General features: G+C 41.6%; 1 protein-coding gene and 2 non-coding genes across 8 annotated transcripts; all 3 read left to right on the top strand.

The window, feature by feature from the left end:
• The first annotated feature begins 363 nt into the window (after positions 1 to 363).
• LOC127296332 (cyclin-J18-like) lies at positions 364 to 6,537 on the top strand. Of its 6 annotated transcripts, none has more exons than XR_011743857.1 (11): positions 365 to 530; positions 609 to 685; positions 781 to 898; positions 1,006 to 1,104; positions 1,182 to 1,199; positions 1,296 to 1,366; positions 1,926 to 2,052; positions 2,153 to 2,213; positions 2,628 to 2,802; positions 5,610 to 5,762; positions 6,523 to 6,537. XR_011743857.1 is itself a non-coding variant. In XM_051326387.2 (9 exons), exons 1-9 carry the CDS (start codon positions 423 to 425, stop codon positions 2,744 to 2,746), a joined length of 798 nt encoding a protein of 265 aa, XP_051182347.1. In that variant the 5' UTR covers positions 365 to 422; the 3' UTR covers positions 2,747 to 3,004. The 6 variants fall into 6 exon arrangements, 1 of the variants encoding a protein (XP_051182347.1); XR_007848457.2 differs by lacking the exon at positions 6,523 to 6,537 and adding an exon at positions 5,866 to 6,241; XR_007848460.2 differs by lacking the exon at positions 6,523 to 6,537 and having other exon boundaries at positions 364 to 530; positions 1,296 to 1,360; positions 5,610 to 5,853.
• Positions 6,538 to 6,930: 393 nt separating this feature from the next.
• Positions 6,931 to 7,004, top strand: TRNAV-CAC (transfer RNA valine (anticodon CAC)). Its single transcript has one exon. It is a non-coding gene; the product is annotated as a tRNA-Val (tRNA).
• Positions 7,005 to 7,096: 92 nt separating this feature from the next.
• On the top strand, positions 7,097 to 7,170 carry TRNAV-AAC (transfer RNA valine (anticodon AAC)). The gene has a single exon. It is a non-coding gene; the product is annotated as a tRNA-Val (tRNA).
• Positions 7,171 to 18,375: the final 11,205 nt, after the last annotated feature.

The raw sequence follows: 18,375 nt of genomic DNA, 5'->3' as shown, positions 1-18,375 counted from the left end.
TATCTACATGTCCGAACCGAAATTCCTAGGTCACACCTCCTCCTATTGCCAGATCGAATGGAAAAGCGGGTTGGTATCTGGAAAAGCAGGCTCATAAAAAAAAGAGAAAAAAGAAAACAAACAAAAAAGAATGAATGAGAAAACAAAAACAGAAAACGAAAACGAAAATGAAAAAACAAGCGAAAATGGGTCAGGCCCAATATCCGATCAAGAGTGTGAGGTGGCTGGTAGGCATTGATCTGGTCGATGTATAGAGGCTGATTTCAACATTATTTGCCATGAGAAAAAAAATGATAATTTTGATGCAAAGGATCTTTTTAGTTGGGCCGCTTATCTAGTTAGTAATGGGCCACCCTCTTCGGTACTTCACCTGACGCGGCCGTCCCCAACGCCGTGCCTTTCTCCGGCGCCGGCGCGCCACCATGGGAACCGTGGATGAGGGGGACGCGACGGAGGTGGCGGCGGCAAGCAGGTGGCCCGGTTCCTCCCGCCGGAACCACCTCCTCCAGTTCCTCCTCCACGCCTCCAAGGTAAGCCATCTATCTTTCCCCCGTTTTCGATCGAAATCCCAATCAAACTAAATCTGACCTGGAATCATTTCCCTGCAGCGGCTCGACCTCCGGCCCATCGTCAAGTACTCCGCGCTCGAGTTCTTCGACGCGCGCTTCCTCCCCGCGCTCCCGAGGTGATCGCCCGTCGATCTCCGAGACTCAATTTCGGTTTTCATAGCTGGGGCGCCGGCTGCTATTTTATTCTTTTCGACATGCTCGCGCGCGGCAGGAAGATGGGGTTCTGCGGCGCACGAAGCGGCCGAGCCGTCAGGTCCTGGCTGGTCGAGCCCCTCAGGGACAGCAATCTGCAGCTCTTCGCCCTCGTCGCCGTGTGGATCGCCAGTAAGGTGATACGATACTGTCTGCATTTTTTTTCATAGCAAACTCTGTGTGTGTGCATGCAAGCCATGGGAAGCAACATTGCTACCTTATTTTTATGCTATTGTCTGTTCAGATCCATGAGATGAGACCACTGGCAGTGAAGAGCCTCAAGGCGCTCAGCGACCGCATCATCGTCGACCAGCATTTCACATGCCGCGATTTCGCTGACGCCGTGAGTTTCACGACCCGTCGTCTTATTTTACTCTTCCGTTCTCATGGTGACTAAAGGTGTTTGTCGTAATGCCTCAGGAGCTGGTGTTCATGGAGGTACAGCTTCAGCGGTATAACTGAAATGTTTTCTATATGTCAGCCGTATTTTCTCCCAGTGCTATATACTCTGCTGGTTTGTTATGGGGTTTGTAGGTATTGGATTACAACATTGGATGCACAAACATTGCTTTCATACACTTGGAAGAGCTCCTCATTCAGTTCAGGTTCTTTGAATCGTTTAAATCATTTGCTAATCGCTGACCAATACTCCAATTGTTAATAGTAGTACTTTTATTAGGAGCAGTGTTATAAATTGAAAGTGATAGCATTTAGATCCAACATATATACCTACTGAATTACTAGTTAGTAATAAACATTAATTGTTTCATAACCCTGATGTTCTATAAGGTCCACATCCATTTATACTGGCCAATGGATTATATGAGAAACTGCACAACAGACATGTGGACTAATAGTTGGTCACTAGAATTAGAATCTGTTGCATTCAATTCCTCACTCCCCAAGAGCAGTTCACTTAGCTGTCTGTAATTATTTACTTCTTAGTGCACACACACTGAATGACAACACAATCTGTTGTGTCGATCCTATATGGTTGTGAACTGTTAGTACTTAGTACTATCATCATTCTTCTGATTTGTCAAAGTATTAGAGCATGAATATATGCTGTTGATATGATCTTATCATTCTGGACTTCTTGGTCTATGTGAAACGTAACAAGGAAGTTTCAAATTATCTGCTGCTTATTTTCTTCTTCACTGACAGGGAAATATCAAAGTTAGGTGATCTTGTCAATATGGATGTGTGCATGGAAATCTTGGATATTCTGTATGAGACTGAAGATACCTCATGGCTTTTTAACTTTGCCTGTCCACTGGCTGCTTCGACTCTTGTATGTTCCCTGAATGCACCATTTCCATTGACCTCGAAGAGATACTAGATTGAGCTGTGACAAAGTTAAACCTGACGCTGTCTGTCTCTGTTCTCTTAAGGTTACTGCGTACGTTATCTCAGTTCCTAAGCAGAAATGGGAGTTTCCAATAATTCCCTGGGGTAAGCCATTAGAAGCACACTTCACTTTGTTTATGTATGGTCCAAAAAAGAACTACATTAATAATTGCTTTTGTTTTGGTAATTTTTATCTCAAGTGGAATTGTGAGCACTGATAGTTGCTTTGGTTGTTTGTACTTTTACTAGGCATATATGGTCCAAAAAAGAACTTTCTTTCTCTGTTTCAAAAAAGAACTACATTAATAGTTGTTTTGGTTGTTTCTACTTTCTTCAGTTTACACTTGGGGTTCCCAGAGGTCATGTGCTAATGTATATATATGGACTAGGCCTATCTCCTAGATATGTAAGAATTGAGATGCCTGACGTGTCTAAGCAGTCTAGTGCATTGGTTCACTAAATCAATAAGGTTGTTCTGGCAACTCTCATGTACTTTCTAACAATATCTTCAATTTCCAGTCCAGTTCACTACTTCGTATGCTGAAGAAGAGATCTTGAAGATTGTTATGACAATTCTCATGCATGTGATCAAACCGGATGAAATCAAAGAGAAGAACAAGAGAGATTTCAGTATGTGAGGCTTGTGCATCGGTGATGTGTACAACACAACTGGCAGTGTCCAAATTTTACCAATGTAAGTACTAACGACGTACAACCAAGTACTTCTGTAGAACATAGTGCAGCTTGTTTGTATCTGGCCATTTCTGAATTTTGATTTCCAAAATATGCCGAGGATTGATGCTTGCTACTTAATTATGTAAAAAGTGGCCAAAGTAGTGTTGCCACATTATTACATGACAATTGAGCTTAGATGATTGATGCACTGATGTTGGATCTCTCTTGAGCTTGCCAATGCAATGATATCCCCTCATTTCCATGCGGCAGTGGCAATTGTCATTTTATTTTACCTGAGGGTTATGATAACATTGAAATCTTGTGATCTGTTTCTTTTGTGTACAAGTGTAAATTACATGTAAAAATAACAGAGTTGCATCATGAGATATTGATCATATGCTGAAGTATCATATTCGTAGATTTTATTCAGTATATGAAGATAGAGAGGGCTCATCAACTCTCCATGAGATTTGATGGGATATTCTCATATTAAAGATATTCCTTGCTCAAATTTTATAGGCCATGATTTGGTTGTGTTTGCGGACAAAATAATCCATTTTAAGGATAAGATGAACCATCATAATCGAGCTAGTGTCCTAACCTTTTTATACATTTTTATAAGCCTATTGATAGACAGAATCAGCTCATGCTAGCTCAGAAGTTTACCGCCAATGGCGGTGGATGTTGTTCCCTCCCAGATGGCCGTTGTTCTGCCACTCCTCGCCCCCTGGCTGTTTCTTCTCGTTCCTGCCGGTCTCGTATCATTGGCCACGGTGAGACGGCATTGGTGATTACAAGATTGTGGTGGCGCGTGTTGGTCGGCGGCGAGTTTGGTGGAGCACGATGGAGCGTCCAGGTCGTGGTTTTTTGGGGGTTGGGAGAAATCCCTGTCGGCTTGGCTGGCACCGCGGGCAGTGATGCCCGCGGGCGCCGCCATTCCTTCATGAAGGGTGTCGGGTGTACACCTTCCCCTCGCCCCTCTGCGTACCGGGGGAAACCTTAGCACCAGTCCGGGAAGCAGCGTCGTCATTGTCGCATTCCTTCTTGAAGGTGTTCACTAGTAGGGAAAAGCCTATAGGTAGAATGGTACTAGTGGCGCACCAAATAAGTGGTACACCGGCACTATTTACCCGTGGTGTACCACAATTCTGGTGTGGCACTAGTAGATTCTTACTTGTGGCGTATGGAGAGAGTGGTACGCCACCGGTAAGAGTGGCCCACACTACAAGGGAAAACGCTATCGCCGGCGCACAAACGACGTTACCGCCGGCGCACCAGCAGTAACCTGCCAGGGGTAACGCGTTATTGCCGGTGACCAGGCTGGTCTGCTAGCGGTAACAGTGGTGCGCCGACGGTAATTTTTTAAGAATAAAAAACCCTAGATCTAGGTCGTCGCCGTGGCCGTGGGTCCGGAGTAGCTCGCCTGAGGGAGGAAGAGGAGGTGGTTGCCGAAGTAGCTCTCGCCGGAGGGAGGTCTCGTGCAGGTGTTCGTCGGACTAGCTCGTCGGAGGGAGGTCTCGAGCACGTGGTCACCTGAGGGAGGTTGAGGAGGTTGTCTCCGGAAGGAGGGAGAGGAAAGAGTTGGAAGAAGGTGGACAAGATGGAAGTGGGGGGGAGGGGAAGAGGAGGAAGAATAGTGGAAGATGAGGAGGAGAAGGGGTGCGCCAGCTGGTTTTCAAAATAAAGCGAAGGTTATCGCCGGCGCACTAATATGGTGGTGTGCCGGCGGTAGGTGCCCCCTTTGTCAAAGAAATTCGCAGCAAAATCTAAAACCTCCGAAAACTCCAATTTTCATTTTGAATTTTACGATTTTAAAAAAATCGGTAAACGGCCATAGGCGGTTGAAATCGGATGTAACTTTCTCCGCAGATAAATTTTCATACTTCCTCCGATTCATATTACTTGATACTAGTATGGATGTACCTAAAACTAAAATATTTCTAGATACATCTATATTAGTTGCAACTAATATGGATCGGAGGGAGTATAACAAACTTTTTCATCGGAGGTTGTATGCAAAAATCCGAAGCCGTTTTATCGAAACATGGCGCCATTTTGCAAAAAATGGCGAAATTCATCTATGTTAATTTTTCCTTCAAACTAGATGACATAACATATGGACATCTCAAAGGATTTAAAATTTTGAAATTTCAATTATTTTCTTTATTAAACCACCGCCGTCCCACTATAGTGGTGCACCGGCGGTAAGTGGGCACCAGATTTTTGCCATGGCCCAGACCTAGGTGACCCGTACCCTCGGCATGCCAATTTTTTGATGCACCGGCGGTATTTGAGCATCACCGGCACACCAATGATAGGTGCGCCGACGGTAATATAGCGCCGGCGGACCACTTTTTTGGCGCGCTGGCGGTAGCTTGGGGCCTATTAGCTTTTTCCTAGTAGTGGGGGTTGCCCGTGCTGCAGTCATCTACTGGTGGTATACCAATTTCTTGGTGCTGCGTATTTTATCTCAGTTCCTCGGCAGAAATGGGAGTTTCCAGTCCTTCCTTAGGGTAGGCCATTAGAATCATAATTCACTTTATCTATGTATGGTCCAAAATAGTTGCTTTTGGTTTGGTGATCTTTTCTCAAGTGGAACGGTGAGCATTGAGTTGTTTATACTTTCTTCAATTTATACCTAGTGTTCCTTGAGGTCACATGCTAATGCATGAACAACGTGTCTGTATATGGCCAAGGCCTACTCCCTACATATGTAAGAATTATGACGGCTGGTGTGTCTAAGCATTCTAGTGCACTGGTCCGCTAAATAAATAAGATTGTTCTGACAACTCTGATGTACTTACTAACAATATCTGCACTTTCCAGTCCAGTTTACCACTTCATATGCTGAAGAAGAGATCTCGAAGATTGTTATGACAATTCTCATGCATGTGATCAAACCAGATGAAAGCAAATAGAAGAACAAGAGAGATTTCAGTATGTGTACAACACAACTGGTAGTGTCCAAATTTTACCAATGTAAGTACTAACGACCTGCAACCAAAGTACATATGTAGAACATAGTGCTGCTTGTTTGCATCTGACCATTTTTGAATTTTGATTTCCAAAACATGCTGAGGAGTGATGCTTGCTAATTAATTCTGTACAAAGTGGCCGAAGTATTGATGCTGGATCTCTCCTGAGTTATCCCCTCATGTCAATGCGGCAGTGGCACTTGGCATTTTATTTTACCTGAGGGTTACGATAACATTGAAATCTCGCCATCTTTTTTTTATGTACAATTGTAAACTACATATGAAAATAACGGAGTTGCATCGTCAGATACTGATCATATGCTGAACTGATGAAGTAGCATATTCGTAGATTTTATTCAGCATATGCATATAGAGAGGGCTCCGAGAGTTGATGGGATATTCTCATAATAAGATATTCCTTGTTCAAATTTTGTAGGCCATGATTTGGTTTTGTGTTTGCAGACAGAATAATCCATATTTTTTTAAGGATAAGATGAACCATCATGATCAAGCTAGTGGCCTAACCTTTGTATTTGAAAATTTTATAGGCCTACTGATAGACAGAATTAATCAGCTCCTGCTAGCTCGGAAGTTACCCACAATTTGACTAGTCTTGTTTTACATCCACCATTAAGGAAAAATATCATTCACATCATCACATGCCATGAGCTTTCGTAGAGGGAATGAGAGTTGATGTGATACTGTCATATTAAAGATATTCCCTGTTCAAATTTTATAGGCCATGATTTGGTTTGTGTTTGCAGACTGTATAATCCATGAGTTTTTAAGGATAAGATGAACCATCATGATCGAGCTACTGGCCTAACCTCTGTACTTGACATTTTTATAGGCCTACTGATAGACAGAATCATTGAATAATTTCTCAATGTTTGATGTTGCTGACCGGGCGTACCGCCCGGTTGATAGACAGAATCAGCTCGTGCTAGCTCGAAAGTTACCCTACGAATTGACTAGGAGTCTTGTTTTACGTCCACCATCAAGTAAGGAAAAATATCATTAACATGCCATGATCTTTTGTAGGGAAGATTTGCGGTTTGTTGTTTTCCATGGCATGATTAGATAGGGAAGAAAGGTCCAGGGTAACGTCATAATCAGGCGATTAAATTATTTACTAGTAATAAAATTATTATGGTGCCATTGGTAAACATACAGGTGTCGTGGTGTAGTTGGTTAGCACGTCAGTTTCACTCTCTGAAGATCTCCGGTTCAAATCCGGACGATGCCAATATTTTTCATAATTTTTTTATTGTCCGTTTTTCTTTTTGACAAACTAAAAGCTTATGAATAAAAACATTATGGTACTATTACATATAAACAGGTGTCGTGGTGTAGTTGGTTAGCACGTCAGTTTAACACGCTGAAGATCTCCGGTTCAAATCCGGACGACGCCATATATTTTTTCCTATGTTTTTTCGTATTTTATTATTTACTGTTCGTTTTTTACTTATTTCTCTTTTCCTAACTTCCGGTATGTTAACATTTCCGTCAATTATTAAAATAATTTGTTTGCGACTACGAATGCAGCATTATAAATATCAAGCCGCAAAATACCAATGTATGATTGCAATTCTAGCTTAGTGCGTGGATTATAGTATCTTTGTGGTATATAAGTGTTCTTTGTGGCTTCTTAGTCAAAAAAAAAAAAACTCCCTCCATACCAATTTATTAGGTTTTACGTATTTCATGAAAAACTTTGACTACTAATTTAGTCAACAAAATATAAGATATGTACCACAAAAATTATATCATTACAAAGTTCTTTTGAATTTGAATCCAATTGTATAATTTTGTGACATATATTTCACATTTTGTTAATCAAATTAATGTTTTTCTAATTGTGCAATACACTTATAAACTAGTATGGAGGTAGTATATAAGTATTACTCACTCTCTCCAAAATGTACGGCGTGCTTTATTTTGCATGGCTTTTGATGCACAACTTTAAGCACTAAAAATGTTTGACATCAAACATCAAAAACGTCTATACCGTCCAATCGTACTAACCATCTGTGCAAAATCAACATCATGAGAAGTAAACAGGGAGTATTAAATGCAAAATCGTTACAATGAATGAATCACCACGAATCCACAATCAGAAAATCCTCCAATCGATTAGGAAATAAGTTGTGATACATGGAAAGTATAGAACCAACACAAATAAGGGCATCAATCCGGAAAGTCCGTTTTTCTGGTATCCGATCTCAAAGGTTCAAACGATCCTTCCTCGCCCCCTCCTTCGCGATACTGTCCCTCCCTCCCGAGATCTTATGATGACTACAACAAAAAATCAACGAATATCATTTTTTTTTACCACTACAATAAGCATCACCTGGCCCGTAGTCAGGGCCGAGCCGGCAAAATCTGGGGCCCTGTGCAAAAATCTAAAATAGGCCCCTATCTTGCAAGAAAATTTGAAATATTTGACAAATATAACATATATATTTAAATTTCTTATACATCAATTGAAAATATTAAGAAATTGGAGGGCCCCAAATTTTTATATAGGCCCAGTATTTATACAGGAAAAAAATAAAGAAGGAATAGAGTGGTGCACGCAGGTGGGTCGTGTCGGCACCTGACATGCGGGCCCGAGTGGTGCAGGCCAGGTACATGTGTGCAGACAGTGGTTATCTCCCCTTACAAATATGGTCCTAGTGCTGCGGGCCTTGGACTGTTGTGCGGGCAGACAGAAAAGTACGTGAACAGGAGCGTGCAGAGTGTGGGTCAGGTGTGTCCACCGGCCCGAAGCCCAGTTGTTGTGACGCCCGCCCACTGCTGACTTAGCAATTCGGGCCGCCAACAACCCGCGACGCTCATTTCTACACAATCGCTGACGTTTAGACCTCGCTCGTCACTATTTTTTCAGACCGAGCGGCCCAAAGGCCATCTGTGACGCGAAAACACCCAATCGTCATAGAAAAAGACAATCGCTGACGGATTTCCAAACCATCAGTATCATACCGTCATTGAAGACCCATATGTTACTAGTGCTTGCACTTCGGGCCAGGCTTGGGCCTGAAATTCGAGTCCAAACGTTAGGCCAGGCTCGGGCTTACACTTTGCGCAATTTAGGGAAGGATCTGGCTGGGCCAGCCGTGCCGTGCTTTTACTCATTTGGGTCGGGTTCAGGCTCAATTTCCAGGATCGGCCTAGGTTCGGGCTTGAGTTTTTACTATCGGGCTTTTCCAGGCCCAGCTCGAAGCCCGGCTCGGCCCGAGGTATGGCTAGGTGTAGTGAGTGGTGACCCGTTTCATGGACTACATTTTTTATATTTTGTAGATTATAGGGTGTGCTTTGTGTTTTGAACCATGATTTTTGAAGGATAAGATAAACCATCATGATCAAGCAAGTGGCCTAGCCTTAAGACTTGACATGTTTTATAGGCCTATTGTTGAATTAGGCCTTGCCATATTCTTGAAGTAGGCCTTGCCCTACTAGCTAATGATCATATGTCGTTGAAATTCTGGGACGAGGCTTTTCTAACTGCCACATACTCATGAACATGCTCATTAGTCACGTCACTCATGTACATCGCCTCCTAGGTACTTGGTATAACTAGAGCTCACTTCGAGTTTTTGGATATGCATCCAAAAACATGCGCTAGATGTTGGTGCCTGATACGTCTCCAACGTATCTATAATTTCTGATGTTCCATGCTAGTTTTATGACAATACCTATATGTTTTGCTCACACTTTATAATGATTTCATGCATTTTCCGTAACTAACCTATTGACAAGATGCCAAAGAGCCAGTTGCTGTTTTCTGCTGTTTTTGGTTCCAGGAAGGCTGTTCGGGCAATATTCTCGGAATTCGACGAAACGAAAGCCAAATATCTTAATTCACCGAGACGGACCAGAACACCGAAGGGGAGCCGGAGAGGAGGCCCAGGGCCCCCAGACCATAGGGCCGCGCGGGTGGACCCCTGGTCGCGCCGGCCTATGGGGAGGGAGCCCTGGCGCCCTTCCAACTCCGCCTCTTCGCCTATATAAGCCCTCGTGACCTAAAACTTCGATACGAATTGACGAAACTCCAGAAAGACTCTAGGGCGCCGCCGCCATCGCGAAACTCCGTTTCGGGGGACAGAAGTCTCTGTTCCGGCACGCCGCCGGGACGGGGAATTGCCCCCGGAAGTCATCTCCATCGACACCACCGCCATCTTCATCGCCATCGCTGTCTCCCATGATGAGGAGGGAGTAGTTCTCCCCCGAGGCTGAGGGCTCTACCGGTAGCTATGTGGTTCATCTCTCTCTCCCATGTGATCTTTATGTGATCATGAGCTTTGTATCACTATTAATCTATGTGCTACTCTAGTGATGTTATTAAAGTAGTCTATTCCTCCTCCATGATGTAATGTTGACAGTGTGTGCATCATGTAGTACTTGGCGTAGGTTATGATTGTAATCTCTTGTAGATTATGAAGTTAACTATTACTATTGATGCGATCTATTCCCCCTTTCATAGCTATTGTTGACAATGTGTATGTTATGTTAGTACTCGGTCTAAATTGCAACGGTCTATTATGCACTCTAAAGGTTACTTTAATATGAACTCCGGATGTTGTGGAGCTTGTTTACTCCGGCTTGAGGTGTGCTTTTGTAGCCCTACACAATGAATGGTGTTTGTTATCCAACAAGAGAGTGTTTACAAGTAGCATTTATTTATTCAGTTATGTGATCATTGTTGAGAGTGTCCACTAGTGAAAGTATGATCCTTAGGCCTTGTTTCTAAGCATTGAAACATCGTTTCCAACAAGTTCTGCTGCATGTTTACTCGCTGCCATATTTATTTCAGATTGCTATTACCACTCATATTCATCCATATTACTTGTATTTCACTATCTCTTCGCCGAACTAGTGCACCTATACATCTGACAAGTGTATTAGGTGTGTTGGGGACACAAGAGACTTCTTGTATCGTGATTGCAGGGTTGCTTGAGAGGGATATCTTGACCTCTTCCTCCCTGAGTTCGATAAACCTTGGGTGATTCACTTAAGGGAAACTTGCTGCTGCTCTACAAACCTCTGCTCTTGGAGGCCCAACACTGTCTACAGGAATAGAAGCGTGCGTAGACATCAAGCTATTTTCTGGCGCCGTTGCCGGGGAGTTAAGGTAAAAGGTATTCACATCCTCCGACTACTAAGCTATTTCCTAGCACTGTTGCCGGTGTGTGAGTGCTCAAAGTTATTTCCTTTAGATCCTGCAATTATATCTTTTTGTTTCTTGTTTTTATTTCACTAGTTAGGCTTAATGGAAAACAACAAAAATATTAGAGATCTTTATAGTATTTATCTTGAGTTAGGACATGAGGTGTTTGAAGAGAAAATTAAAAAACCTATGGAACTTTATATGCATGCTAATGGCAATGTTATTTGTATGAATGCTTTGAACACCATTGTTGCTAATGCTATGGAAAATTCTAAGCTTGGGGAAGCTGGTTTTGATGAGCATGATATTTTTAGTCCCCCAAGCATTGAGGAGAAAATTTTCTTTGATGATACTTTGCCTCCCATTTATGATGATTATAATGATAGTGGTATTTTGGTGCCACCTACTATGGAGGATAAAGTTTATTATGATTATACTATGCCTCCTATATTTGATGATTATGGTGATGAGAATCATAATGATAGCTACTTTGTTGAATTTGCTCCACTACAATTAATAAGAATGACTATGCTTATGTTGGGAGTAGTAATTATTTTATGCATGAGACTCATGATAAGAATGCTTTATATGATAGTTATATTGTTGAGTTTGTTCATGATGCTACTGGAAATTATTATGAGAGAGGAAAATATGGTTGTAGAAATTTTCATGTTACTAAAACACCTTTCTACATGCTGAAATTTTGAATTTACTTGTGTTTTATCTTCCTATGCTTGTCACTTTGTTCTACATGAATTTATTTGTGTACAAGATTCCTATGCATAGGAAGCGGGTTAGGCTTAAATGTGTTTCGAATTTTCTTCTTGATGTTCTCTTTTGCTTCAACTCTTATTTCTTGCGAGAGCATCATTAAAATTACTGAGCTCATCTTAATGGCTATAAAGAAAGCACTTCTTGGGAGATAACCCATGTTTTTATTTTGCTACTGTTTTGTTGTGTCTTGGAAGTTGATACTACTGTAGCAACCTCTTCTTATCTTTATTTTATTGCATTGTTGTGCCAAGTAAAGTCTTTGATAGTAAGGTTGATACTAGATTTGGATTACTACGCAGAAACAGATTTCTTGCTGTCATGAATTTGAGTAGACCTCTCTGTAGGTAACTCAGAAAAATCTGCCAATTTTCGTGTGTGATCCTCAGATATGTACGCAACTTTCATTCAATTTGAGCTTTTTCATCTGAGCAAGTTAAGTGCGTCTAAAAAATTCGTCTTTACGTACTGTTCTGTTTTGACAGATTCTGCCTTTTATTTCGCATTGCCTGTTTTGCTATGTTTGATGGATTTCTTTGCCATTAACTTTCATTAGCTTTGTGCAATGTCTAGAAGTGTTAAGAATGATTATGTCACCTCTGAATATGTGGATTTTTGATTATGCACTAACCCTCTAATGAGTTTGTTTTGAGTTTGGTGTGGAGGAAGTTTTCAAGGGTCAAGAAAGGAGGATGATACAATATGATCAAGAAGAGTGAAAAGTCTAAGCTTGGGGATGCCCCCGTGGTTCATCCCTGCATATTTCAAGAAGACTCAAGCATCTAAGCTTGGGGATGCCCAAGGCATCCCCTTCTTCATCGACAACTTATCAGGTCACCTCTAGTGAAACTATATTTTTATGCCGTCACATCTTATGTGCTTTACTTGGAGCGTCTGTATGTTTTTATTTTCGTTTGTGTTTGAATAAAATCGGATCCTAGCACTCTTTGTGTGGGAGAGAGACACGCTCCGCTGTTGCATATGAACACATGTGTTCTTAGCTTTACTCTTAATGTTCATGGTGAAGGTTGAAAACTACTTCGTTCATTGTTATTTGGTTGGAAAAAGAAAATGCTTCATGTGGTAATTGGTATATGGTCTTGAATAATTTGATACTTGGCAATTGTTTTGAGCTCTCAAATAGATCATGTTTAAGCTTTTGCATCATGTAGTTTAAACCTATTAGTGGAGAACTACCATAGAGCTTGTTGACATTTGGTTTGCATGATTGGTCTCTCTAAAGTCTAGATATTTTCTGGTGAGGAGTTTGAACAACAAGGAAGACAGTGTAGAGTCTTATAATGCTTGCAATATTTTCTTATGTAAGTTTTGCTGTACCGGTTCATACTTGTGTTTGCTTCAAACAACCTTGCTAGCCAAAGCCTTGTACTGAGAGGGAATGCTTCTCGTGCATCCAAATCCTTGAGCCAAAACTTATGCCATTTGTGTCCACCATACCAACCTACTATGTGGTATTTCTCTGCCATTCCACAGTAAATTGCTTGAGTGCTACCTTTAAAATTTCATTCCTTGTCTTTGCAATATATAGCTCATGGTAAAAATAGCTTAAAAACTATTGTGGTAAAGAATGTGTCGCTTATGTATCTTATTTCTTATAAGTTGCTTGTTGAGCGGTAACCATGTTTCTGGGGACGCCATCAACTATTACACCTTTGTTGAATATCATGTGAGTTGCTATGCATGTTCGTCTTGTCTGAAGTAAGGGTGATTTATCATGATCAAATGGTTTGAGTATGCATATTGTTAGAGAAGAACATTGGGCCGCTAACTAAAGCCATGATCCATGGTGGAAGTTTCAGTTTGGACATCAATCCTCAATCTCTTATGAGAATATTATCTGTTGTTGAATGCTTATGCATTAAAGAGGAGTCCATTATCTATTTTCTATGTTGTCCCGGTATGGATGTCTAAGTTGAGAATAATCAAAAGCGAGAAATCCAATGCGAACTTTCTCCTTGGACCTTTGTACAGGCGGCATAGAGGTACCCCTTTGTGACACTTGGTTGAAACATATGTTATGCAATGATAATCCATGTAAATCCGAGCTAATTAGGACAAGGTGCGAGCACTATTGGTATTCTATGCATGAGGCTTGCAACTTATAGGATGTCTTATGCATAACACATATGAATTATTACTACCGTTGACAAAATTGTTTCTATGTTTTCAAAATAAAAGCTCTAGCACAAATATAGCAATCCATGCTTCCCTCTGCGAAGGGCCATTCTTCTACTTTATGTTGAGTCAGTTTACCTACTTCTTTCTATATTAGAAGCAAACACTTGTGTCAACTGTGTGCATTGATTCCTACATACTTGCTTATTTGCATTCATCATATTACTTTGTGTTGACAATCATGCATGAGATATACATCCATGAGATATACATGTTGAAGTTGAAAGCAACTGCTGAAACTTATATCTTCCTTTGTGTTGCTTCAAAACTTTCTACTAAGAATTTATTGCTTTGTGAGTTAACTCCTATGCAAGTCTTATTGATGCTTGTCTTGAAAGTACTATTCATGAAAAGTCTTTGCTATATGATTCAGTTGTTTAGTCATTGTCTTTACCATTGCTTTGAATCACTTCATTCATCTCATATGCTTTACAATAGTATTGATCAAGATTATGATAGTAGCATGTCACTTCAGAAATTATCCTTGTTATCGTTTACCTAATCGAGGGCGAGTAGGAACTAAGCTTGGGGATGCTTGATATGTCTCCAACGTATCCATAATTTCTGATGTTCCATGCTAGTTTTATGACAATACCTACATGTTTTGCTCACACTTTATAATGATTTTATGCATTTTCTGGAACTAACCTATTGACAAGATGCCAAAGAGTCAGTTGCCGTTTTCTGCTGTTTTTGGTTCCAGGAAGGCTGTTCGGGCAATATTCTCGGAATTCGACGAAACGAAAGCCAAATATCTTAATTCACCGAGACGGACCAGAACACCGAAGGGGAGCCGGGGAGGAGGCCCAGGGCCCCCAGACCATAGGGCCGCGCGGGTGGACCCCTGGTCGCGCTGGCCTATGGGGAGGGAGCCCTAGCGCCCTTCCGACTCCGCCTCTTCGCCTATATAAGCTCTCGTGACCTAAAACTTCGATACGAATTGACAAAACTCCAGAAATACTCTAGGGCGCCGCCGCCATCGCGAAACTCCGTTTTGGGGGACAGAAGTCTCTGTTCCGGCACGCCGCCGGGACGAGGAATTGCCCCCGGAAGTCATCTCCATCGACACCACCGCCATCTTCATCACCATCGCTGTCTCCCATGATGAGGAGGGAGTAGTTCTCCCCCGAGGCTGAGGGCTCTACCGGTAGCTATGTGGTTCATCTCTCTCTCCCATGTGATCTTTATGTGATCATGAGCTTTGTATCACTATTAATCTATGTGCTACTCTAGTGATGTTATTAAAGTAGTCTATTCCTCCTCCATGATGTAATGTTGACAGTGTGTGCATCATGTAGTACTTGGCGTAGGTTATGATTGTAATCTCTTGTAGATTATGAAGTTAACTATTACTATGATAGTATTGATGCGATCTATTCCCCTTTCATAGCTATTGTTGACAGTGTGTATGCTATGTTAGTACTCGGTCTAAATTGCAACGGTCTATTATGCACTCTAAAGGTTACTTTAATATGAACTCCGGATGTTGTGGAGCTTGTTTACTCCGGCTTGAGGTGTGCTATTGTAGCCCTACACAATGAATGGTGTTTGTTATCCAACAAGAGAGTGTTTAAAAGTAGCATTTATTTATTCAGTTATGTGATCATTGTTGAGAGTGTCCACTAGTGAAAGTATGATCCTTAGGCCTTGTTTCTAAGCATTGAAACATCGTTTCTAACAAGTTCTGCTACATGTTTGCTTGTTGCCATTTTTATTTCAGATTGCAATTACTACTTACAATCATCCATATTACTTGTATTTCACTATATCTTTGCCGAACTAGTGCACCTATACATCTGACAAGTGTATTAGGTGTGTTGGGGACACAAGAGACTTCTTGTATCGTAATTGCAGGGTTGCTTGAGAGGGATATCTTTGACCTCTACCTCCCTGAGTTCGATAAACCTTGGGTGATTCACTTAAGGGAAACTTGCTGCTGTTCTACAAACCTCTGCTCTTGGAGGCCCAACACTGTCTACAGGAATAGAAGCGTGCGTAGACATCAGTGCCATGCTTAGACAGGAAAATACTCTTGCTTGATTCATCTCTTTGAAACTCTGAACATGTCAATGAATCTATTGAAGACTCTCGCATGGCATACTCATGCTACTGGTCCTGCTCCCATATTTGTCACTGATGTCTTACAGGAACCAGCGCGTCACATGGATTATACATGTGAAAATTTGAGATAAAATGATATTTTTCCCTACATGGGTGGCCGCATAACCTGTGGATTGGAGCTCCACCTGTTTCATAGGCATTTTACATTTTCTCGTTTCGATATGTATTCCGCATTTATCATTTTTTTTTTTGATTTTTGAGACTTTTAAACGGTTGTGTGCATAAGTCGGGTGCAATTTCTTATTCAAGTAATGAAAGCGCCCATTATCGAAAAAATTCCTTCCACTAAAATAGAAAATAATCATCAATTGCTGACATGCCAATGCTGCTAGGTACCATCGGCTCCTATGTACAAAACAAATTTAGAGCCTACCTATTCATCTGATTACATAAACATGACTTTCCCAAACCAGGAAATCTCGTCGATTTCGCGTCAAACCGCTTGAAGCTACCTCTGTGGTTTGGCCGGCAATGCAACAACCTAGTTTCATGCAACTCGTGCTCTCTAAACTAACGAATGTGTGCTAAGGTGAAACTAGTCTCATATTCTTGTGCACATCGTGATGGCCCTTCTCATCGGCGTCAGTGGGACGTTGATACGTCTCCAACGTATCTATAATTTCTGATGTTCCATGCTTATATTATACCAATTGCTACATGTTTTATATACACTTTATATCATTTTTATGCATTTTCCGGGACTAACCTATTAACAAGATGTCGAAGCGCCAGTTCCTGTTTTCTGCTGTTTTTGGTTTCAGAAATTCTACACAGGAAATATTCTCGGAATTGGACCCCACGAAGACAGAAGTCAATATTTTGCCGAGACGGACCCAGAGAGACAGAGAAGGGCCAGAGGGGGGCCAAGGGGCCCCCACACCATAGGGGGGCGCGGCCCCACCTCCTGCCGCGCCGGGGTGTGGGGAGCCCACCTCGGGACTCCACCGACGCTGCCCCTTCGCCTATATATTCTCGCAGAAGTAAAAACCCTAAAGCGCCCGGTCTTCCACCACGAAAAGTTAAGTAGCCGCCGAAATCGCGAAAACAAGTTTCGGAGAACAGAATCTCTGTTCCGGCACACCGCCGGGACGGGGAATTGCCCCCGGAGTCATCTCCATCGACACCACCGCCATCTTCATCGCCGTTGCTGTCTCCCATGATGAGGAGGGAGTAGTTCTCCCCCGAGGCTGAAGGCTCTACCGGTAGCTATGTGGTTCATCTCTCTCTCCCATGGTGTGATCTTTATGTGATCATGAGCTTTGTAATCTAGTTGAATATGTAGATGTTGCCCTTGTCTATTATGCACTCTAGAGGTTACTTTAATATGAACTCCGGAGTTACTCTCAACGGTGTGATGGTGACAGTGTGCGCATCGTATGTGATTCCTTTATGACGTTGTGGAGCTTGTTCACTCTGGCTTGAGGTGTGCTTTTGCAGCCCTACACAATGAATGGTGCTTGTTATCCAACAAGAGAGTGTTTGAGAGTAGTATTTATTTATTCAGTTATGTGATCATTGTTGAGAGTGTCCACTAGTGAAAGTATGATCCCTAGGCCTTGTTTCTAAGCATTGAAACACTGTTTTCAACAAGTTCTGCTACATGTTCGCTTGCTGCCATCTTTATTTCAGATTGCAATTACTACTTATAATCATCCATATTACTTGTATTTCACTATCTCTTCGCCGAACTAGTGCACCTATACATCTGACAAGTGTATTAGGTGTGTTGGGGACACAAGAGACTTCTTGTATCTTAATTGCAGGGTTGCTTGAGTGGGATATCTTTGACCTCTACCTCCATGAGTTCGATAAACCTTGGGTGATTCACTTAAGGGAAACTTGCTGATTTTCTACAAACCTCTGCTCTTGGAGGCCCAACACTGTCTACAGGAATAGAAACGTGTGTAGACATCAAGCTATTTTCTGGCGCCGTTGCCGGGGAGGTAAGGTAAAAGGTATTCACATCCTCCGACTACTAAGCTATTTCCTAGCACTGTTGCCGGTGTGTGAGTGCTCGAAGCTATTTCCTTTAGATTCTGCAATTATATCTTTTTGTTTCTTATTTTTATTTCACTAGTCAGGCTTAATGGAAAACAACAAAAAAATTAGATTTTTATAAAATTTATATTGAATTAGGACGTGATGCTTTTGAAGAGAAAATTAAAAAACCTATGGAAGTTTGTCTGCATAATAGTGGTAGTAATGTTGTTAGTATAAATTTTTTGGACACCATTATTTTTAATGCTATGGAAAAACCCAAGCTTGGGGAAGCTAGTTTATATAAAAATAATCTTTTTTGCTCCTCAGCTTTGGATGAAGTATTTTTCCTACATAATGCTTTGTCTCCAATATGTGGTAATTC

The sequence above is a fragment of the Lolium perenne genome, chromosome 4 (genome assembly GCF_019359855.2).
Source record: "Lolium perenne isolate Kyuss_39 chromosome 4, Kyuss_2.0, whole genome shotgun sequence".
Taxonomy (NCBI): Eukaryota; Viridiplantae; Streptophyta; class Magnoliopsida; order Poales; family Poaceae; genus Lolium; species Lolium perenne.
Note: the sequence above shows the minus strand (reverse complement) of the source record. Positions and strands in the feature narration are given on the sequence as shown.

Excerpts from the sequence above, each read along its gene's own strand:
- LOC127296332 (XM_051326387.2), top strand. The coding sequence starts at position 423 with ATGGGAACCGTGGATGAGGGGGACGCGACGGAGGTGGCGGCGGCAAGC. Across the intron at positions 686-780 it reads TTCCTCCCCGCGCTCCCGAG|GAAGATGGGGTTCTGCGGCG; the intron begins GTGATCGCCCGT and ends CGCGCGCGGCAG. Across the intron at positions 899-1,005 it reads CCGTGTGGATCGCCAGTAAG|ATCCATGAGATGAGACCACT; the intron begins GTGATACGATAC and ends TTGTCTGTTCAG.